The 24,966-nt window shown below is 45.3% G+C and overlaps 1 protein-coding gene across 1 annotated transcript; it reads right to left on the bottom strand.

Annotated features, from left to right (window-relative positions):
* Positions 1-1,626: 1,626 nt before the first annotated feature.
* LOC106604090 (uncharacterized) lies at positions 1,627-16,038 on the bottom strand. Its single transcript, XM_045717797.2, has 11 exons — positions 15,892-16,038; positions 15,157-15,270; positions 13,908-14,116; positions 10,284-11,307; positions 9,722-10,177; positions 9,091-9,190; positions 5,755-5,903; positions 5,480-5,592; positions 4,478-4,567; positions 3,712-3,834; positions 1,627-2,523 (listed from the first exon to the last, which is right to left on the bottom strand). The coding sequence occupies exons 1-11, from the start codon at positions 15,950-15,952 to the stop codon at positions 2,437-2,439; spliced, it is 2,526 nt and encodes an 841-aa protein (XP_045573753.2). The 5' UTR covers positions 15,953-16,038; the 3' UTR covers positions 1,627-2,436.
* Positions 16,039-24,966: the final 8,928 nt, after the last annotated feature.

The raw sequence follows: 24,966 nt of genomic DNA, 5'->3' as shown, positions 1-24,966 counted from the left end.
TCTAGAGGTGCATATATTCTATCTAGAGGTGGATATATTCTATCTAGAGGTGGATATATTCTATCTAGAGGTGGATATATTCTATCTAGAGGTGGATATATTCTATCTAGAGGTGGGTATATTCTATCTAGAGGTGGGTATATTCTATCTAGAGGTGGATATATTGTATCTGGAGGTGGGTATATTCTATCTAGAGGTTGGTATATTCTATCTAGAGGTGGGTATATCTAGAGGTGGGTATATTGTATCTGGAGGTGGGTATATTCTATCAAGAGGTGGGTATATTCTATCTAGAGGTGGGTATATTCCATCTAGAGGTGGGTATATTCTATCTTGAGGTGAATATATTCTATCTGGAGGTGGGTATATTCCATCTAGAGGTGGATATATCTAGAGATGGATATATTCTATCTAGAGGTGGGTATATTCTATCTAGAGGTGGGTATATTCTATATAGAGGTGGATATATCTAGAGGTGGATATATTCTATCTAGAGGTGGGTATATTCTCTCTAGAGGTGGGTATATTCTGTCTAGAGGTGGGTATATTCTATCTAGAGGTGCCTATATTCTATCTAGAGGTGGATATATTCTATCTAGCGGTGGGTATATTCCATCTAGAGGTGGGTATATTCCATCTAGAGGTGGGTATATTCCATCTAGAGGTGGGTACATTCTATCTAGAGGTGGGTACATTCTATCTAGAGGTGGGTATATTCTATCTAGAGGTGGGTATATTCTATCTAGAGGTGGGTATATTCTATGTAGAGGTGGGTATGTTCTATGTAGAGGTGGGTATATTCAATCTAGAGGTGGGTATATTCTATCTAGAGGTGGGTATATTCAATCTAGAGGTCGGTATATTCAATGTAGAGGTCGGTATATTCAATCTAGAGGTCGGTATATTCAATCTAGAGGTGGGTATATTCTACCTAGAGGTGGATATATTCTATCTAGAGGTGGGTATATTCTAGAGGTGGGTATATTATATCTAGAGGTGGGTATATTCTAGAGGTGGGTATATTCTAGAGGTGGGTATATTATATCTAGAGGTGGGTATATTCTATCTAGAGGTGGGTATATTCTATCTAGAGGTGGATATATTCTATCTAGAGGTGGAAATATTCTATCTAGAGGTGGATATATTCTATCTAGAGGTGGATATATTCTATCTAGACGTGGATATATTCTATCTAGAGGTGGATATATTCTATCTAGAGGTGGGTATATTCTATCTAGAGGTGGGTATATTCTATCTAGAGGTGGGTATATTATATCTAGAGGTGGGTATATTCTAGAGGTGGGTATATTCTATCTAGAGGTGGATATATTCTATCTAGAGGTGGATATCTCTGAGGTTGATCCAAGGTTAACTGAAGGTCCAAACAGCAGTGTCGGTGATTAGCAACACATCCTCTATCAGCACATGTACCAGTCCTGCCATCAACACTGGAATTGATATAATCCTGGATAAGCAGTTGTCTATGTGACTAAGAAGACAGCTTCATAAGTGTATTATTCCGTTATTGTGTTGATGTGCAGACCAATATAACAATCTAGAATATGGGATCGTTATGTAGGCTAATGTCTTTATAGATCCACAAAGCAAAGATATTTCTCACATTCGTTTGTCGACGGCACAGGTTTCTTTAATATAACTCCATTACAGACAAACACATTATGCACGTGACAACTATCTATCTCCATAGCAACAGTAAAGTTTCAACTCTAATACACGGTTAGAATAAACCCAATATTTACACATTTAATTACTAAACAACAGAGAAAGAGCTTTTGCCTTTTAATATACATTGAAACATACGCAAATACTGTTTGTCTTAAATATTCATTTCTTTGGTGTGTTGTTGTTATTCAGGGAACACCAACTCATTTACACCCATAAAACACGAAATCTAAAATAAGACAGTTTATGTTACACTTTCTACATGTTCTAAACTAAGATGGTAACTAAGAGCCTTCAGTAGTTGTCCGGACCCAGGGTCTGTAGCTTGGTCAGTCTGATGGATGGGGTGAGGTGTCTCCGTAGGAAGGTGACAGGGTGGCTGGTGGAAGTGGAGAGGTGTCTATGTAGGAAGGAGACAGGGTGGCTGATGGAAGTGGAGAGGTGTCTATGTAGGAAGGAGATATGTAGGAAGGAGACTAGGTGGCTGGTGGAAGTGGAGAGGTGTCTATGTAGGAAGGAGATATGTAGGAAGGAGACTAGGTGGCTGGTGGAAGTGGAGAGGTGTCTATGTAGGAAGGAGACTAGGTGGCTGGTGGAAGTGGAGAGGTGTCTATGTAGGAAGGAGACTAGGTGGCTGGTGGAAGTGGAGAGGTGTCTATGTAGGAAGGAGACAGGGTGGCTGGTGGAAGTGGAGAGAACTCTAGGGACTGTGTATAGTGTTGTCCTGTGTGTCTCTGAGGAGGATCTGTCAGGTTAGGGCTCTGTGAGGTCTGTTTCAAATCCAGGGTTTATCTGGCCGTGGGAGTGCCTTTTCTGGACTTCCTCAAAGGTCTGGAGCACCTGGCAAACACACATAACAGAGGTGTTACACGTTACATACAGACACACACACACACACACACACACACACACACACACACACACACACACACACACACACACACACACACACACACACACACACACACACACACACACACACACACACACACACACACACACACACACACACACACACACACACACACACACACACACACACACACACACACACACACACCGGAGAGTAACCATACCCTTGATTGCAGTCGTCCTGCACATTAGCCCACTCTGTGTGTGTGTGTGTGTGTGTGTGTGTGTGTGTGTGTGTGTGTGTGTGTGTGTGTGTGTGTGTGTGTGTGTGTGTGTGTGTGTGTGTGTGTGTGTGTGTGTGTGTGTGTGTGTGTGTGTGTGGTGTGTGTCTTGTCATGTTAATGGTTGGTGTGCTTAGTTGATGTCCGATTTCAGGTTATTGTCATGCCTTGTTTACCTGAGACTTGGAGACGAAGCCACTCTGAAGAGTCCCTAACCCTAACTCTAACCCTAACCCTAACTCTAACCCTAACTCTAACCCTAACTCTAACCCTAACCCTAACCCTAACCCTAACTCTAACCCTAAACCTAACTCACTATGAGTAGGGAAACCATTCATACATCTCACATATCCACAAACACAACCCTCCCAATAAACACCAGACTGGTAGCAATAACAGAGATCACAATAGGCCAGTGCAACACAGGGTAAAAAAACCACCAAAAAACAGAATTTATCATAAACCTAACCCTAACTCTAACCCTAACCCTAACCCCTAACCCTAACCCTAACCCTAACCCCTAACCCTAACCCTAACCCTAACCCTAACCTGAACCCTAACCCTAACCCTAACCCGAACCCTAACCCTAACCCTAACCCTAACCCTAACCCTAACCCCTAACCCTAACCCTAACTCTAACCCTAACCCTAACCCTAACTCTAACTCTAACCCTAACCCTAACCCTAACCTTAACCTTAACCCTAACCCTAACCCTAACTCTAACTCTAACCCTAACCCTAACCCTAACCCTAACCTGAACCTTAACCTTAACCCTAACCCTAACCCTAACCCTAACTCTAACCCTAACCCTAACCCTAACCCTAACCTTAACCCTAACCCTAACCCTAACCCTAACCCTAACCCTAACCTGAACCTGAACCTTAACCTTGTTTACCTGAGACTTGGGGATGAGGCCCACTCTGAAGAATCCAATATGGCCGCTCTCTATCTTGGTGCAGTCGACCACAGTGGAGGCAGTGTTCTCAGGGGATGGACCATCACACAACACACCATCCACCTAGACAGACAGACAGACAGACAGACAGACAGACAGACAGACAGACAGACAGACAGACAGACAGACAGACAGACAGACAGACAGACAGACAGACAGACAGACAGACAGACAGACAGACAGACAGACAGACAGACAGACAGACAGACAGACAGACAGACAGACAGACAGACAGACATTGTTATCTGTGTCTCAGCTGGACCATCAGAACTAATCAAATCAAATGTATTTATATAGCCCTTTTTACATCAGCTGATGTCTCAAAGTGCTGTACAGAAACCCAGCCTAAAACCCCCAAACAGCAAGCAATGCAGGTGTAGAAGCACGGTGGCTAGGAAAAACTCCCTAGAAAGGCCAGAACCTAGGAAGAAACCTAGAGAGGAACCAGGCTCATAGCCTACAGTAATACTACAGTAATATTGTTATCTGTGTCTTTAAATAAATAAATATATACATATTCTTTTTGAAAGAATAGCTGTCAAATAACTTGCAAGAAAGGAAGGGACCAGGAAATGTGGTCACAATCCGGTACAGTGGACTGATAACATACAATGTGTAGACATATTTCAGAAAATCTGGGCATAATCAGAACGTAAACAAGATCAGGACAGGAAACGTGTGTTAGCGCCAGGTATAAACAGGGCACCTTGTCTCCCAGCTTGGCATACACCTGGTTGTGGTGTGTGGTGTCTGCTTCTCCTGTGGGGTTGGCTGATGTCACAGCGATGGGACCCACCTGCAGGGCAGAATAATGGGAAGGAATGGGAAGCATTAAGATATACAGAGACCACAAACCATGGTCCCTGTGAGCTACAGAGAGTGAGCAGGATTTTGTTTACAGCCCAGCAATTGGTCTGTGATATGATCTCACCAGGTTGATAAGATGGGTAGCTACCACACAGTCTGGGTTCCTGATAGCTGCTCTAAGGGTTAGAGTTCAGGGGTTAGAGGTTAGGGGTTAAAGGTCAGAGGTTAGGGGTCAGGGGTTAGAGGTTAGAGTTCAGAGGTTAGGGGTCGTACCAGGTTGATAAGATGGGTAGCTACCACTTAGTCTGGGTTCCTGATAGCTGCTGCTCTAAGGGTCAGAGGGTAGGGGTTAGGGGTTAGAGGTTAGGGGTTAGGGGTTAGAGGTTAGGGGTTCGAGGTTAGGGGTTTGAGTTCATGGGTTAGAGGTTAGGGGTTAAAGGTCAGAGGTTAGGGGTCAGGGGTTAGAGTTCAGGGGTTAAAGGTCAGAGGGTTAGGGTTTGTACCAGGTTGATAAGATGGGTAGCTACCACATAGTCTGGGTTCCTGAAAGCTTCTCTAAGGGTTAAAGGTCAGGGGTTAGAGTTCAGGGGTCAGGGGTTAGGGGTTAGGGGTCATACCAGGTTGATAAGATGGGTAGCTATCACTTAGTCTGGGTTCCTGATAGCTGCTCTAAGGGTTAGGGGTTAGGGGTTAGAGGGTAGGGGTTAGAGGTTAGGGGTCAGGGGTTAAAGGTCAGGGGTTAGGGGTTAGAGGTTAGGGGTTAAAGGTCAGGGGTTAAAGGTCAGAGGTTAGGGGTCGTACCAGGTTGATGAGATGGGTAGCTACTGCACAGTCTGGGTTCCTGATAGCTGCTCTAAGGGTTAGAGTTCAGGGGTTAAAGGTCAGGGGTTAGGGGTCGTACCAGGTTGATGAGATGGGTAGCTACTGCACAGTCTGGGTTCCTGATAGCGATGCTCTGAGGGGTTCCAATGTGTTTAGCTGATTCCCCCAGACCAAACATCTCCATCCACGAGCCTGGTGAAGAATACAGGACAAACTCATCACAATAACTCAAATAAACTACACTACACACACGCACACACACACACACACACACACACACACACACGCACGCACACACACACGCACGCACGCACACACACACACACACACAGTGTTAATAAGTCACCCACTAACCCCTGGGTATGACCATGCTGATAGAGGAGGGCCATGCAGCGCTCATGAAGTCCCAGAGCAGAGGAGACAGCAGGGATCTGACCGGTTCTAACTGGTTTATAGAGGAGACCCACAGAGACATGGGCCGGTCCTGGGCCTGCTGCTTACACCTAGAGGGAGAGACAGGGAGAGACAGGAGAATAGTTTATTCAGATGCTGCTTACACCTACAGGGAGACACAGGGAGACACAGGAAGAGACAGGAAGAGACAGGGAGAGACAGGGAGAGAAGTTTATTCAGATGCTGCTTACACCCCGAGGGAGAGACAGGGAGAGACAGGGATAGACAGGAAGAGACAGGGATAGACAGGAAGAGACAGAGAGAGACAGGAACAGACAGGAAGAGACAGGAAGAGACAGGGAGAGAAGTTTATTCAGATGCTGCTTACACCCCGAGGGAGAGACAGGGAGAGACAGGGATAGACAGGAAGAGACAGGGATAGACAGGAAGAGACAGAGAGAGACAGGAAGAGACAGAGAGAGACAGGAACAGACAGGAAGAGACAGGAAGAGACAGGGATAGACAGGGAGAGACAGAGAGAGACGGAGAGATAGTGATAGACAGGAAGAGACAGGGAGAGACAGGGAGAGACAGGAAGGGACAGGGTGAGACAGGAAGAGACAGGGAGAGACGAGAGACAGGGATAGACAGGAAGAGACAGAGAGAGACAGGGAGAGGCAGGAAGAGACAGGAAGAGACAGGAAGAGACAGAGAGAGATAGTGATAGACGGGGAGAGACAGGGAGAGACAGGAAGAGACAGGGATAGACAGGGAGAGACAGAGCGAGAGAGGGAGAGACAGGAAGAGACAGGAAGAGACAGGAAGAGACAGGGAGAGACAGAGAGAGAGAGGGAGAGACAGGGAGAGACAGGGAGAGACAGGGAGAGACAGGGAGAGACAGGAAGAGACAGGGAGAGACAGAAACAGACAGGAAGAGACAGGGAGAGACAGGAAGAGACAGGGAGAGACAGGGAGAGACAGGAAGAGACAGGGAGAGACAGGAAGAGACAGGGAGAGACAGGAAGAGACAGGAAGAGACAGGAAGAGACAGAGAGAGACGGAGAGAGACAGGGAGAGACAGGGAGAGACAGGGAGAGACAGGAAGAGACAGGAAGAGACAGGAAGAGACAGAGAGAGACGGAGAGAGACAGGGAGAGACAGGGAGAGACAGGGAGAGACAGACAGAGACAGGAAGAGACAGGAAGAGACAGGGAGAGACAGGAAGAGACAGGAAGAGACAGGGAGAGACAGACAGAGACAGAGAGAGACGGAGAGAGACAGGGAGAGACAGGGATAGACGAGAGACAGGAAGAGACAGGAAGAGACAGGGAGAGACAGGGAGAGACAGGGAGAGACGGAGAGAGACAGGAAGAGACAGGAAGAGACAGGGAGAGACAGGAAGAGACAGGGAGTGACAGGGAGAGACGGAGAGAGACAGGGAGAGACAGGGAGAGACAGGGAGAGACAGACAGAGACAGGAAGAGACAGGAAGAGACAGGAAGAGACAGGGAGAGACAGGGAGAGACAGACAGAGACAGAGAGAGACGGAGAGAGACAGGGAGAGACAGGGAGAGACAGGGATAGACGAGAGACAGGAAGAGACAGGAAGAGACAGGGAGAGACAGGGAGAGACAGGGAGAGACGGAGAGAGACAGGAAGAGACAGGAAGAGACAGGGAGAGACAGGAAGAGACAGGGAGTGACAGGGAGAGACGGAGAGAGACAGGGAGAGACAGGGAGAGACAGGGAGAGACAGACAGAGACAGGAAGAGACAGGAAGAGACAGGAAGAGACAGGGAGAGACAGGGAGAGACAGACAGAGACAGAGAGAGACGGAGAGAGACAGGGAGAGACAGGGAGAGACAGGGAGAGACAGGGATAGACGAGAGACAGGAAGAGACAGGAAGAGACAGGGAGAGACAGGAAGAGACAGGGAGTGACAGGGAGAGACGGAGAGAGACAGGAAGAGACAGGGAGAGACAGGGAGAGACAGGAAGAGACAGGGAGTGACAGGAACAGACAGGAAGAGACAGAGAGAGACAGGGAGAGACAGAGAGAGACAGGAAGAGACAGGGATAGACAGGAAGAGACAGGGAGAGACAGGAAGAGACAGGGAGAGACAGGAAGAGACAGGAAGAGACAGGAAGAGACAGAGAGAGACGGAGAGAGACAGGGAGAGACAGACAGAGACAGACAGAGACAGGAAGAGACAGGAAGAGACAGGAAGAGACAGGGAGAGACAGGAAGAGACAGGGAGAGACAGGAAGAGACGAGAGACAGGAAGAGATAGAGAGAGACGGAGAGAGACAGGGAGAGACAGGGAGAGACAGGGAGAGACAGACAGAGACAGGAAGAGACAGGGAGAGACAGGAAGAGACAGGAAGAGACAGGAAGAGACAGCAGCTGTTGCTTCGTGAGGTACTGTATCTCTAGCTGAAAATACATAATCTAAATGATTGATAGTTGGTACTCAGCAGTCAGAAAAGTATGCCGTATTTACTGATGAACGACTGCAGAAGCAGCAGCTCTGTAGACATGAGATAATGACTTGATAAAAATATAATCAAATAAAACTAAATTTATAGACACAACTGAAATATTGAATTAAGGTAAAGTCAAATTAATAAATAATAGTGGTTGGCTCAGCACTACTGTCTATAGGGGTTGGCTCAGCACTACTGTCTATAGGGGTTGGCTCAGCACTACTGTCTATAGGGGTTGGCTCAGCACTACTGTCTATAGGGGTTGGCTCAGCACTATTGTCTATAGAGGTTGGCTCAGCACTACTGTCTATAGGGGTTGGCTCAGCACTACTGTCTATAGGGGTTGGCTCAGCACTACTGTCTATAGGGGTTGGCTCAGCACTACTGTCTATAGGGGTTGGCTCAGCACTACTGTCTATAGGGGTTGGCTCAGCACTACTGTCTATAGGGGTTGGCTCAGCACTACTGTCTATAGAGGTTGGCTCAGCACTACTGTCTATAGGGGTTGGCTCAGCACTACTGTCTATAGGGGTTGGCTCAGCACTACTGTCTATAGGGGTTGGCTCAGCACTACTGTCTATAGGGGTTAGCTCAGCACTACTGTCTATAGGGGTTGGCTCAGCACTACTGTCTATAGGGGTTGGCTCAGCACTACTGTCTATAGGGGTTGGCTCAGCACTACTGTCTATAGGGGTTGGCTCAGCACTACTGTCTATAGGGGTTGGCTCAGCACTACTGTCTATAGGGGTTGGCTCAGCTGAAACATGTCTGGGACCAGCTAGATGTATATGGGCCTAGTAAGCCGTGTAGCTCACCTGTATGCCTTCTCCACAGCCTCAGGTCTGTTACAGGCTGCTACCAGTACATAGACCGTGTCAGTGGGCATCCCACATATACCCCCACTCTTCATGATCTCTGGAGACAGACAGACACAGACTTAGGCTTCATGTTACATTATCAGGGTCCATGTTACAGTATCAGACTCCATGTTACAGTATCAGACTCCATGTTACAGTATCAGGCTTCATGTTACAGTATCAGACTCCATGTTACAGTATCAGGGTTAATGTTACAGTATCAGACTCCATGTTACAGTATCAGACTCCATGTTACAGTATCAGGGTCCATGTTACAGTATCAGACTCCATGTTACAGTATCAGACTCCATGTTACAGTATCAGACTCCATGTTACAGTATCAGACTTCATGTTACAGTATCAGACTCCATGTTACAGTATCAGACTCCATGTTACAGTATCAGGGTTCGTGAGAGAGAGAGAGAGAGAGAGAGAGAGAGAGAGAGAGAGAGAGAGAGACTAAACACCATGCAGTGTGAATGATGCACTAGACTAGACCAATGGTCACCAATCATGCCTCTAAAGAGCTACTGTGCAGGTCTAAAGCAGACACCAGGTTAGTCGCCTCCCTCTTTACCCTCTTTCTTACCTGCTATCTGGTGAACAGCGGTGGCCTTGCGTGCCGGGACATGTGGACAGATGTCCCGCCCTTCTCCTCCTTTCCCGCTCAGCCTAACCAGGGCCCTTCCCAGGGGCATCTGGGGCGTCAGGAAGGTCATGTTGAACAGACCAGACAGGAAACAGTAGAAAGACACCAGGCCGAACACGATAGACACGCCGATATCGTACCCATAAGGCAGTGCTCCGACGGCGTCCAGCAGGAAGGAGATGATAATGAGGTGAAAGGTTGCGGCGTAGAGGAACCAGGCTATGTTCAGGAACAGCGCTCCTACCGTCACCAGACTGTTGAACAACAGGAAGCTGATGATGCCGACCGCTACGTTGAAGCCTCGGGTGTCGCCGTAGAGACCGCCGTACCGCGTCAGCCCCCAGACGGACCACATGACACCGTACAGGATGAATGCCGTGCTCTCCAGCGTCTTACCTACGGTACCGGAAATGAACACGACGAAAACGTGTTGGATATACAATAATCACACGAATAGAACAAATATCGAATTGTAACACGTTAATACTGCATTGGGTCTTACCTCGGGCGAAGGCTACAGAGCCAACCAGCAACTGTAGGATGCCCCCAGCCACCACGGTCCACGGCAACACCAGCACGACCAGCGGGTCCCGGTCGTCCACGGACGACGCGATGGAGAAGGCAGCGAGCACGGAGCAGGCGTGGCCTAACACCTCGGCGTCGGCATACCTGGAGTAGCCCAGGTAAGGATCGTGGAGCTGTTTATCACGGGGGCGGAGCGTCAGGCTGCTGATACGCATCACCACGGCCTTGAACATGCCCTCCCCCGTAGGGATCCTATTGGCTGACATGTTGTAAGAGGTGACCAGTAGCATCACAGCTGACACGACAAAGATCGCCGCCTGTACGCCCTGCGCCCCGGCCTGGAAGGCTAGGGACGGTTGGGCGGCGAGGGCGATGGTATACGCTACGAAGAACAGCTGATACAGACCCTCAGCTAGAGTCTTCTGACAACTGAACAGAGCCAGGATGAAGAACAGAACAGAGAAGACCACGGGGAAAGGAATGGGGGAGGAAGGGTGGATGGAGATGGAGGGAGCTGTGAGGAGAGCGCTGTAGCCCTCGGTGAAGTGTAGGATGGAGGTGAAGCCATAGAAGGTGGCTGTCAGAGAGTCCATGGCCCTGTAGGAGAGGACACACACCCCCAGTTGGAATACAGCAGCCGTCCATAGCCAGGGGACGTGACCCGCAGACAGCTGAGGAACCACAGCCAGTAGGGGGCAGGCTAACACACTGGCAGACAGGAGGTTCATCACCAGGCCTACGGGCACCACGTCGTTACAGTCCTCCGGACCTCTGGACCCCCGACCCCCAGCACTCCTCTTCCTCAGCCATGTCCCGGGAGCCTCCACTCTACCCTGGGTGATAAAGGAGAGCAGGCGGCCACAGCCGAAGTACGCCCCCACCAGAGTGACCAGCAGGTAGCAGGCGGCGGTGGCAGACTGGCCGAAGCCCGGGGAGGAGAGACCGGCGATTTGGTGCCCACAAGCCAGACTGATTGAGAGGGTGATGATAAAGATGACCACCTACAATACAACAACAAATTACAATCAAATACAACAATAAAACTCAACAACACATACAATACAATTAAACAATACCATACAACAATACAAATTATATGGTCTATATGTGTATTTATTATGGATCACATTGCCAAGGCAGCAGCTACTCTTCCTGGGGTTTATTATGGATCCCCATTAGTTCCTGCCAAGGCAGCAGCTACTCTTCCTGGGGTTTCTTATGGATCCCCATTAGTTCCTGCCAAAGCAGCAGCTACTCTTCCTGGGGTTTATTATGGATCCCCATTAGTTCCTGTCAAGGCAGCAGCTACTCTTCTGGGGTTTATTATGGATCCCCATTAGTTCCTGTCAAGGCAGCGGCTACTCTTCCTGGGGTTTATTATGGATCTCCATTAGTTCCTGTCAAGGCAGCAGCTACTCTTCCTGGGGTTTATTATGGATCTCCATTAGTTCCTGTCAAGGCAGCAGCTACTCTTCCTGGGGTTTATTATGGATCCCCATTAGTTCCTGTCAAGGCAGCAGCTACTCTTCCTGGGGTTTATTATGGATCCCCATTAGTTCCTGTCAAGGCAGCGGCTACTCTTCCTGGGGTTTATTATGGATCCCTATTAGTTCCTGCCAAGGCAGCGGCTACTCTTCCTGGGGTTTCTTATGGATCCCCATTAGTTCCTGCCAAAGCAGCGGCTACTCTTCCTGGGGTTTATTATGGATCCCCATTAGTTCCTGCCAAGGCAGCGGCTACTCTTCCTGGGGTTTATTATGGATCTCCATTAGTTCCTGTCAAGGCAGCAGCTACTCTTCTGGGTTTTATTATGGATCCCCATTAGTTCCTGTCAAGGCAGCAGCTACTCTTCCTGGGGTTTATTATGGATCCCCATTAGTTCCTGTCAAGGCAGCAGCTACTCTTCCTGGGGTTTCTTATGGATCCCCATTAGTTCCTGCCAAAGCAGCAGCTACTCTTCCTGGGGTTTATTATGGATCCCCATTAGTTCCTGTCAAGGCAGCAGCTACTCTTCCTGGGGTTTCTTATGGATCCCCATTAGTTCCTGCCAAAGCAGCAGCTACTCTTCCTGGGGTTTATTATGGATCCCCATTAGTTCCTGTCAAGGTAGCAGCTACTCTTCCTGGGGTTTATTATGGATCCCCATTAGTTCCTGCCAAGGCGGCAGCTACTCTTCCTGGGGTTTATTATGGATCCCCATTAGTTCCTGTCAAGGCGGCAGCTACTCTTCCTGGGGTTTATTATGGATCCCCATTAGTTCCTGTCAAGGCAGCAGCTACTCTTCCTGGGGTTTATTATGGATCCCCATTAGTTCCTGCCAAGGCAGCAGCTACTCTTCCTGGGGTTTATTATGGATCCCCATTAGTTCCTGTCAAGGCAGCAGCTACTCTTCCTGGGGTTTATTATGGATCCCCATTAGTTCCTGTCAAGGCAGCAGCTACTCTTCCTGGGGTTTATTATGGATCCCCATTAGTTCCTGCCAAGGCAGCAGCTACCCTTCCTGGGATTTATTATGGATCCCCATTAGTTCCTGCCAAGGCAGCAGCTACTCTTCCTGGGGTTTATTATGGATCCCCATTAGTTCCTGTCAAGGCAGCAGCTACTCTTCCTGGGGTTTATTATGGATCCCCATTAGTTCCTGCCAAGGCAGCAGCTACTCTTCCTGGGGTTTATTATGGATCCCCATTAGTTCCTGCCAAGGCAGCAGCTACTCTTCCTGGGGTTTATTATGGATCCCCATTAGTTCCTGCCAAGGCAGCAGCTACTCTTTCTGGGGTTTATTATGGATCCCCATTAGTTCCTGCCAAGGCAGCAGCTACTCTTCCTGGGGTTTATTATGGATCCCCATTAGTTCCTGTCAAGGCAGCAGCTACTCTTCCTGGGGTTTATTATGGATCCCCATTAGTTCCTGCCAAGGCAGCAGCTACTCTTCCTGGGGTTTATTATGTATCCCCATTAGTTCCTGTCAAGGCAGCAGCTACTCTTCCTGGGGTTTATTATGGATCCCCATTAGTTCCTGTCAAGGCAGCAGCTACTCTTCCTGGGGTTTCTTATGGATCCCCATTAGTTCCTGCCAAAGCAACAGCTACTCTTCCTGGGGTTTATTATGGATCTCCATTAGTTCCTGCCAAGGCAGCAGCTACTCTTCCTGAGGTTTATTATGGATCCCCATTAGTTCCTGCCAAGGCAGCAGCTACTCTTCTTGGGGTTTCTTATGGATCCCCATTAGTTCCTGCCAAGGCAGCAGCTACTCTTCCTGGGGTTTATTATGGATCCCCATTAGTTCCTGCCAAGGCAGCAGCTACTCTTCCTGGGGTTTATTATGGATCCCCATTAGTTCCTGTCAAGGCAGCAGCTACTCTTCCTGGGGTTTATTATGGATCTCCATTAGTTAATGCCAAGGCAGCAGCTACTCTTCCTGGGGTTTATTATGGATCCCTATTAGTTCCTGCCAAGGCAGCAGCTACTCTGTTCTTTGGAAGATTCCAGGAATTACGAGTGCATAAGCAGAAAATCCAGGAATCCTTTAACCAGGAGTTTTTGGAAAGTTACCATAATTGTTCAACCCTACTTCCCCCTCCAGATAGCACATATTACACACCTCTCTCTGGAAGAGCGAGACTATAGCCAGGATGAGGAGGGCCAGGGCGAAGGCTGCAAGACCAGGGACCAGAGAGGCTCTCAGCTCTGTGGCCCCCAGTACCCGCTCCCCAACCAGCAGGTAGACCAGGCCGGATCCACCCCAAAGAGCCGATACACTCAGACACACACTGGAGAACAAATGGGACTGGGACAAGCTGCGTCGCACACCTGGTGGGAGGGGAGGGAGGGAGGGAGGGAGGGAGGGAGGGAGGGAGGGAGGGAGGGAGGGAGGGAGGGAGGGAGGGAGGGAGGGAGGGAGGGAGGGAAAAATATTTGTTTATGTCTAGCTGAAACAGTAGGTAGTCTACCAGAGTAGGGTTATTATGGGTAATATACAGTAGGTAATCTACCAGAGTAGGGTTATTATGGGTAATAAACAGTAGGTAATCTACCAGAGTAGGGTTATTATGGGTAATAAACAGCAGGTAATCTACCAGAGTAGGGTTATTATGGGTAATAAACAGTAGGTAATCTACCAGAGTAGGGTTATTATGGGTAATATACAGTAGGTAGTCTACCAGAGTAGGGTTATTATGAGTAATAAACAGTAGGTAGGTAACCAGAGTAGGGTTATTATGGGTAATAAACAGTAGGTAGTCTACCAGAGTAGGGTTATTATGAGTAATAAACAGTAGGTAGGTAACCAGAGTAGGGTTATTATGGGTAATAAACAGTAGGTAGTCTACCAGAGTAGGGTTATTATGGGTAATAAACAGTAGGTAGTCTACCAGAGTAGGGTTATTATGGGTAATAAACAGTAGGTAATCTACCAGAGTAGGGTTATTATGAGTATACAGCCTGTTATGAGTAATATACAGTAGGTAATCTACCAGAGTAGGGTTATTATGGGTAATAAACAGTAGGTAGTCTACCAGAGTAGGGTTATTATGGGTAATAAACAGTAGGTAGTCTACCAGAGTAGGGTTATTATGGGTAATAAACATTAGGTAATCTACCAGAGTAGGGTTATTATGGGTAATAAACAGTAGGTAGTCTACCAGAGTAGGGTTATTATGAGTAATAAACAGTAGGTAGTCTACCAGAGTAGGGTTATTATGGGTAATAAACAGTAGGTAGTCTACCAGAGTAGGGTTATTATGCGTAATAAACATTAGGTAATCTACCAGAGTAGGGTTATTATGGGTAATAAACAGTAGGTAGTCTACCAGAGTAGGGTTATTATGAGTAATAAACAGTAGGTAGTCTACCAGAGTAGGCCAAGAGGGCAGCGATGATCAGCAGCAGCACCCCCAGTGCAGTATGGGGGATGAGGGATTTTTCAGGAGAGCTGCCATAGTCATTCACCAGCAGCAGTAGAGAACCTGCAGGGTTCAACAACAACAGGGCAGAAGACATCTGGCTTCAGACCACACAAACTCACACAAAAAAAAAACTTTGTTTGAGAAGAAGCCATGAACACAGCTCCATATTCGCCCTCTATTGGCCAAGTTTCTGTACTGCAACTTGACGACGCATCTGACCACTTTCCCCTCACATCTCTCATGAAGTCTATTTTGAGAAACAGTCTGCATTCATGTACAATATAATACACGTAATATAAACCTTCTCACACATTTATTGTGATCACAATATTTAATATGAGATCTATAAGGATCATCAAAATAAAGAGAAAATACGTTAACGACCTAGAAAAAAGCCCCACTCCTTTTTTGATCAAATATATTCGAGTGAGACCTTTGAATATACATTTCGATACAAAAAGGAGTGGGACATATTTAATTGTTATCTTACTTACTCTTTATTTTGATTGTCCGGGACCATACCAAGTATTGTTTTTTTATGATCAACTTCTCATTGCTTAATCTACTCAATAATACATTTATTTTACAATATATTTAAATCGCAATAGACGGCTAATTCTTCAGAAGGTTTTAGGTTATATAAAAAGTAGAAACCGATCAGAAATCGAAATGTTCACTCACCGCCGGAGATCCCGAGGATGCCCACGGAGAAATGAAGCGACTCTGCCTCGAGCTCAGCCATCACCGGAGTATCTAATGCACGCGCCACCGAGCGCTCTGAGGTTATAATATACTGTCCGGTGATCTTACGTCATTCTCTCTACATGCTACAGGATATGACCGGGGTGAGTCACACAAGGGAAGCTTCTGATACCTTTCACCAAGTTACCCAACTTCTTCCTAGAGCCTTAAACTACAGCCATTAATTAACATGGACTGTCAATGGAGAAACGCGTTTTTACTTCTTCTAATGGGTCAAATATGGAAGGCCAAAAGGTTCAAATCGTCTTACCCGGAACTCGTCTTAACACTTGTAATTATCATTTTTCACCTGATTTTTTCAAGTGTCAAATGTCATCTTTTGTACACATGATTTTTTTTACCTGTCCAGTGTGTTTACAGGTGATTAGAATGCTTGTTATGGTCATTTTTACACGCGTTCATTGCACCTGTTCAGTGTTTATTACACCTGTTCAGTGTTCATTACACCTGTTCAGTGTTCATTACACCTGTTCATTACACCTGTTCAGTGTTCATTACACCTGTTCAGTGTTCATTACACCTGTTCAGTGTTCATTACACCTGTTCAGTGTTCATTACACCTGTTCACTACACCTGTTCAGTGTTTATTACACCTGTTCAGTGTTAATTATACCTGTTCATTACACCTGTTCAGTGTTTATTACACCTGTTCAGTGTTTATTACACCTGTTCAGTGTTCATTATACCTGTTCAGTGTTCATTACACCTGTTCATTACACCTGTTCAGTGTTTATTACACCTGTTCAGTGTTTAGTACACCTGTTCAGTGTTCATTACACCTGTTCAGTGTTCATTACACCTGTTCAGTGTTCATTACACCTGTTCAGTGTTCATTACACCTGTTCATTACACCTGTTCAGTGTTTATTACACCTGTTCAGTGTTCATTATACCTGTTCATTACACCTGTTCAGTGTTTATTACACCTGTTCAGTGTTTATTACACCTGTTCAGTGTTCATTATACCTGTTCAGTCTTCATTACACCTGTTCATTTCACCTGTTCAGTGTTTATTACACCTGTTCAGTGTTCATTATACCTGTTCAGTGTTCATTATACCTGTTCAGTGTTCATTACACCTGTTCAGTATTCATTATACCTGTTCAGTGTTCATTACACCTGTTCAGTGTTCATTACACCTGTTCAGTGTTCATTACACCTGTTCAGTGTTCATTACACCTGTTCAGTGTTCATTACACCTGTTCAGTGTTCATTATACCTGTTCAGTGTTTATTACACCTGTTCAGTGTTCATTTACAGGTGATGTTAATGCTCCACTCAGAGACTCTGTCTAGAGTCTCACTCCAGAGACTTGGTGGGCCGACCCCGGGCACGGGGGCCAATCCAGCCAGCTCCCATCCCCAGGGAGGGCTGGAGAGGGCTGAGGCTGACCCAGGGAGGGGGGCCCAACCCCCGGAGAGGGGTGCCAACCCCCGCCCATGGCAACCAGGGAGTGCTACTAAATTCACCCAGAGAGGGCTGGGGCCGACCCAGGGAGCCGGAGTCAATCCCAGGGCAGGGGGTCCGACCCCCGCCCATAGCCACGTCATCCAGCCAGCTCCCTGCCCCAAGGAGAAGGTGGGAGAGGGCCCAGCGAGGGCCACCAGGGGGCGCCACTACATTCAGCCAGCTCCCTGTTCCAGCAATAGAGAGAAATAGTAATGGCGTATTTTTGTAGGCACTAACTCTGCCATGGTTCATTCGACAGCCTATATGTTAATGGTTTTTTTTGTAGTTTTTGTTGTATTATTGCCGAAAATGAGTTATTTGGTAAATACAGGCTGAGGAAATGTTGTACGGTTTGTTCATCTTCATCAGCTAACGTCTCATAAAGCACATAAAGGCTTTATAAAGGCTTCATAACGGCTTAATAAAGCTCATAAAGGCTTTATAAAGGCTTCATAAAGGCTTCATAAAGCTCATAAAGGCTTCATAAAGGCTTCATAAAAGCTTCATTAAGGCTTCATAAAGCTCATAAAGGCTTCATAAAGGCTTCATAAAGCACATAAAGGCTTTATAAAGGCTTCGTACAGGCTTCATAAAGCACATAAAGGCTTCATAAAGGCTTCATAAAGGCTTTATAAAGGCTTCATAAAGGCTTCATAACTGATAAAGGTCATGTTAAATGACTGATATTATCTCATAGAAGGAAACCTATCAGAGCTCCTAAACCCGTCTCAACCTGACCTTATTTTCAGCGTTTTGTCATATTTCTACCATTATTACATTTACATTTTAGTAATTTAGCAGAATATTTTACTAAATACATATTCTGGGACATCTTTTAGCATTTTCCTCCATTTTCCTCAGTGTTATTAATAAACCAATTAGGCACATTTGGGCAGTCTTGATACAACATTTTGAACAGAAATGCAATGGTTCATTGAATCAGTCTAAACCTTTGCACATACACTGCTGCCATCTAGTGGCCGAAATCTATATTGCGCCTAGACTCCTAAGTGATATAATGGACTTTTTCTTGCATTTCAAAGATGATGAAAAATAAACACGTTTTTTCTTTGTATTATCTTTTACCAGATCTGATGTGTTAAATTCTCCTACATTAATTTTATATTTCCACAAACTTCAAAGTGTTTCCTTTCAAATGGTATCAATAATATGCATATCCTTGCTTCAGGTCCCGAGCTACAGGCAGTTAGATTTGGGTATGTCATTTTAGGAGAAAATTGAAAAAAAAAGGGTCCGATCCTTAAGTGGTTTTAATTTATGCCCTTAAAAATCTATTCAGCGCCTCCACATTGAAATGAACGGCGGTCAACTTGAAAATAGGCTTGAAAATGTGACTGATTTTACATTAAATCTATGATGACTCTATGAATCTTTTCCAATGGGTCTCCTTGTTTTTGTGGGAAGTTTGGTGTAGTTATGGTACCATTAGATAATAAAGCACATCCCAGAGCTGCTCATTCTGTCTCATTAATATACCCCAAAATGCATGCAGGTATGACCTTTGACCCCCCCCCCCCCCCCCCCCCCCGAGGTGGGTCCATGGAGATGTCATTAACATTCCAATTATTTTATACATTATTTCATACCTCAAGTTAATAACGAATATATTGCCTTATTTTGCAAAGATTGTCCCTGATAATACAAAATTACATGACATATCCTCAATCCTGGTGCTCAACACAATCAATGCCAGTGATAACCACATTTATCTCCCTCCTATAGGTGGTTATGCCAGTGATAACCACATTTATCTCCCTCCTGTAAGTGGTTATGCCAGTGATAACCACATTTATCTCCCTCCTGTAAGTGGTTATGCCAGTGATAACCACATTTATCTCCCTCCTATAGGTGGTTATGCCAGTGATAACCACATTTATCTCCCCCCTATAAGTGGTTATCATACCAAAACATAACCCACAGACATGGACCTTCATGAAAATTGTCATTAGACTTTTCCAAATTGGGATAATGTGTGAAATTTGTCTCTCTGGGCCATGGACTCATTTGGGATGAATACTGTCTCTTCAATCATTGTGTAATCCATATTTGGCTCTTATTGTGTTTTTTATGCAACTTTTATTATGTTAATTCAGAATATATGAAAAAAAGAATATATATATATATATGTATATATATATATTTTTATTTTTTTTCATGTGAGCAATAAAACCAAATTCTGTTGTCATTGATAACAAAAAATGGTCAAACTGACTGGCTGACTGGCTGACTGACTGACTGGCTGACTGACAGACTGGCTGGCTGGCTGACTGGCTGGCTGACTGACTGACTGGCTGACTGGCTGACTGGCTGGCTGGCTGACTGGCTGACTGGCTGACTGACTGATTGGCTGGCTGGCTGACTGGCTGACTGACTGGCTGACTGACTGACTGACTGACAGGCTGGCTGACTGGCTGGCTGACTGGCTGACTGGCTGGCTGACTGGCTGACTGGCTGGCTGACTGACTGACTGACTGACTGACTGGCTGGCTGACTGGCTGGCTGACTGGCTGACTGACTGATTGGCTGAGCTACACAGACTCCCTTTGATGACAAACACATGCCCTTCTCGAGCTCAATGCCACAAATACAGTTGATCTTTTTTAATTTCTGTACATCAACAATTTTGCCTCTGAAATAACAAGCAATAAGTCCATGTGAAAACAAATCCCTTCCATCATTTATTCATTATTATATGAAACAATATGTTCCTCCAGCCTTCATCTTGAACAGTGATTTCCTACTCATTCTAATGACACTATACATCCACTAGATGGGGGTGTTTTGACTAAATAATATACTTTCCAAAACCCCACTTTCCAATCTGATCGATTGTTAGATTCATGTATTAATAGTCACTTCCCTTTCCAAGACACTAAGCCTGGAGGAAAGGACCTGGGTCATTCCAAACGCAATTTATTCTAGAACAGAGTAATAAATCAAATCAGGCTTTATTTATATAGCACATTTCAGACATGAATGCAACACAATGCACTTAAAACCCCAGAGAGAACTAGGAGAAGAACCGAGTACCAACAGGGTCCGGGGGTTACCTCCTTAACGAAGATTCCCTATCCCGACCGTTCATCACTGTGTGTGCTCCTAGAGGTGTGAGTATGGGGTGGTACCTAGCAGAGAGACTAAGGGCAGGAGAGGGTTGGCGGTTTTTGGGAAGAGTAGAGACTCCGAGCTGCATCGTAGTCTTGGTAACCTTTCTGATACATTCAGATCCACCACCTTCCGGTACTAATCATATGACACTGTTGTCATTTATAAGAAGGAAAAGATAAACTATATAATACACTGATGAGTGATGTACAGAATAAGGAGCCAAAGAAGATCAAGATGTAGAATTTAAGGTAAACATTAAACAACTTCCTGGGAAAGCAGATAACTTTACAGGGATTGGGTTGGCCAGATTGAAGTACTCACCTCGGTTCACCTTAACTCCTGATGAGCACCAGTGTTATAGATACAAGAATGGCACCGAGAACTTAGATGATTTTAATGGCTGAAAGGTAATCGTTAATGTGACTGATTTAGGTTTGAAAGTACAGGAGAAAATTATTAACCTCACAGCACCTATAACTGATGTAGGGTGGGCTAGTACCAGCAAAGGACGCATACGACAGAAATTACCACAAAGGGTGGTTAGGAACTTGCGCCCTGGGGTTATTGGACCAACCAGTTCGAGTTAGTCATCAGAGGCCAGTTATAGGAGGCTAAAGTAGGCACAGGAGGAGTTTTGACCAGGATGGGATTAGCTTTGTCTAGATGGATGCTATTGGCGTCCTCAGGGAAGTTCCAGATGAATACAAAGCTATGAATCAAATATGTGAAGGCTTTAACACTACATTATTTTGGTGGTTGACAATAAATAGAAATGTGGATGGGATTAATGACATCTTTTATAATCAACAGAGATTCATGAATGAAAGCGGGGATGCAGTAAAGAGGTTCTCTGACCAATTATCCGCCACCTCCATCATGACCTGGTAAAATAGACTGCCTCTCGATATGTTATTGGCAGAAGAGGGCGGTGTAGGTAGAATGATTAGGTTCATCGCTGCACGTACATTCCTGATAACACAGCCCATGTTTGGGAAATGGAAAGGTGTTGTAAGAACTGCATTATGGGCTGCTTTCACCTGTATGAGTGTGTTGATATTGTGTGATTGATGGGTATATGCCATGTGTGAGAGGTTTAATCACCAGGACTCTAGAGAGATCGATGACGCAGCAGATGGTGAGATATGGACCGATTCAGCGCTCCGACCAATGGGAGGACGAACACGGGCCTCCAGGCCTGGGAGATGGCTCCGTTTCTTTTAACCATGAGGAGCCAATGTTTGATGAAACCGTTTTCAATGTTTAGATTGACTGTTCCTTTCATGATAATTATGATGAAAATCCTGAAAACGAAGTGTCATAATTGGAGATAGGCCCAGGACAGTCATTGATGTGTATCGAATGTATATACATGAATTGGTTTGGTTAATCCTTGTATCACAATTATCTTTCCATATAGCATTTGTGTATTGTGTACACATAATCAATGTGTATTATTAGTCATTTAAGGGTGGAATGATAAGAGAATAATCTAATAAAAGTAAATGAATCAATAATCCATTATGAATTAGTAGTTATGTAGCATGTATAATGAATAGTTCAAGTACTGAACGTAAGTCCCATAAAGGTCTAGTAGAGGCTGGAGAGGGAGAGAAATGTGTGTGTGTGCGTGTTAATGGACCTAAGAGGACTGTAGACATTTGTTCTACCTGACCTAGCAACTTTGAGAGGCTTTGGAGGTAAATATGGGAGTAGCCTTCAAGGTTCTCCTAATCTCTTGGGGAAAGCACAGGCAACGCTGGATGGTGATTAACAGTGGTGGGAAGTCAAGGGAGAGATATTGTTCACCTACTGTTTGTATGTGTGTGTGTGTGCGTAGGTTATCTAGTTTGGTGTGGAGGTGTGTGCGTAAGCTAAGAGGGAGGATAAAATTAACTTCTTTGTTAATGTTGGGGGCAGAACGTTCTCTGAATAAACGGTACGAACATTTTAAGTCTTTGCCTAATTATTAACCCCCATTGTCTTACAAACCTTGGGAATTAGTCAAGGCTTATTGATTGTTAATTATTATCATTAGGATAGAAAATTTCTATAACAACATACTACTTATTTTCCCCAATGTAATGACTTTTAGAAATACATTTTAAATATTGTATAAGATATATCATGGCCTCGCGTACTGCTTGGGCTTATTAGTCGCCCACGAATAATAAAACATGCCTATTCCCTATTTTCATTTTGTGCAGTGGCTTGAATAATTTGCTCAGGACATACACTACCGTTCAAAAGTTTGTGGTCATTTTAGCTCCTGTGTTGTTCTCCCTTTTGTAATAATGATTTGGGAAATGGGATGCAACCAGTTAAGTTACATCTGTATGCAGATCATCCAGTCATATATTCATGTGCTCCTTCTCTGGTTCAGGCTATTGAAGAGCTCCCAGACTGCTTTTCAGTCACCGCAGGCCTCCCTTTATGGTCTGAAACTGGTCTTGAACCCTGCATGAATCTGCAGGTAACTAACCTACCAGGTCCCCCCCCCCCCAAAAAGATATAGATGTACTATTGTAAAGTGGTTGTTCCACTGGATATCATAAGGTGAATGCACCAATTTGTAAGTCGCTCTGGATAAGAGCGTCTGCTAAATGACGTAAATGTAAAATGTAAGGGTGTGCTATTAGTATGATAACATTCATTTAGACAGACTCGTAGCATAGCTAGTCATCGCTAGCATTCACTGGTTCGAGTTGAAGTAACTTTTGAGTGTAATGGAGTGGACTTGTTACTATGACATGAATGTACTAAATATAATTCTTGACATTTTGGACGTGTGCTATTGGGGAAAGATTGGCGCCTACCGACCTTAGACGATTTTTTGTTAAAACGTCCTCAGAATGAGGTATCTTCTTATTGTCATGACAATATGACAACGTGATCCTGTGAGGATCACAATTTGGTTAGATCAGCTTGGCAATGGATGAAGATAACCAGACCTTCTCTCACCGGTCTCCACAGAGTTGGGTAGGACTGCCTTTAGTTCCTTTGCACCTTATTTACGGAACAAACTGCAGATCCAACTTAAGTTAGACACTCTGGTGTCCCTTGCCCATTTAAAAAATGTTATGGAGGATCAATATGATGTTGTCTGTGATTGTTTCTGCTGAATTGTGTCTTTGTTTTGTATGTTTGAAATGTTCTTGTCTGTATGCCTAAAACTGTACATGTCAACATGTTTACACAGGGCACAGCCGTAAAAGAGATCCAGGTCTCAGTCTGTTTTCCCTGTTAAAATAAAGATTAAAAAAATAATAATAATAAATAAATAATAACATTTTTTTAAAAACCTGCAGAGGGTAGGAGGGAACTGGTGAGAGGGTTTTCACCCTGTAGTAGAGGAAGACTCTCACCCTTCCTCTTAAAACACACTACGGAATGGTTTTTGTTACAGACTTCTTCCCGCCGAATACTGGACCAAATGCTAAACTAGCTTGAAGTCATTGAATATGGGACCAAATACTAAACTAGCTTGTAGTCATTGAATATGGGACCAAATACTAAACTAGCTTGTAGTCATTGAATATTGGACCAAATACTAAATTAGGTCGATGTAGTTATTGGATGCTATGAATATGGGACCAAATACTAAACTTTTTACTACTTTAATACACATACACACGGCAGAATGTGGACACCCCTTCATATTATTGGATTCAGTTATTTCAGCCACACGGTTGCTGACGGTTGTATAAAATCGAGCACACAGCCATGCAATCTCCATAGACAAACATGGGCAGCAGAATGGCCTTGCTGAAGAGCTCAGCGTCTTCCACCTTTCCAACAAATCAGTTTCTGCACTGTTAGAGCTGCCCCGGTAAGGGCTGTTATTGTGAAATGGAAATGTCTTGTGGCAACAACGGCTCAACCGCGAAGTGGTAGGCCACACAAGCTCACAGAACGGGACGGCCTAGTGCTAAAGAGCAAAACGTATAAAAATCCGCTGTCCTCATTTGCAACACTCGCTACTGAGTTCCGAACTGCCTCTGGAAGCAACGTCAGCACTAGGACTGTTCATCTGGCAGTACGACAGACTGATCTGGGTTTTTGCTGATGCCGGGAGAATGGCAACTGTAAAGTTTGGTGGCAGCGGAATGATGGTTCGGGTTTGTTTTTCATTGGTTCGGGCCCCTTAGTTCCAGTGAAGGGAAATCTTAACGCTACAGCACACAATGACATTCTAGACGATTCTGTGCTTCCAACTTAGTTGCATCAGTTTGGGGAAGGCCCTTTCCTGTTTCAGCATGACAATGCCCCCGTGCACAAAGCGAGGTCCATACAGAAATGGTTTGTCGAGATCAGTGTGGAAGAACTTGACTGGCCTGCACAGAGCTCTGATCTCAACCTCATCGAACAGCGTTGGGATGAATTGGAACGCCGACTGTGAGCCAGGCCACGCCCAACATCA

The sequence above is a fragment of the Salmo salar genome, chromosome 05 (genome assembly GCF_965601325.2).
Source record: "Salmo salar chromosome 05, fSalSal1, whole genome shotgun sequence".
NCBI lineage: Eukaryota > Metazoa > Chordata > Actinopteri > Salmoniformes > Salmonidae > Salmo > Salmo salar.
This window is presented reverse-complemented; position numbering and strand designations above follow the sequence as displayed.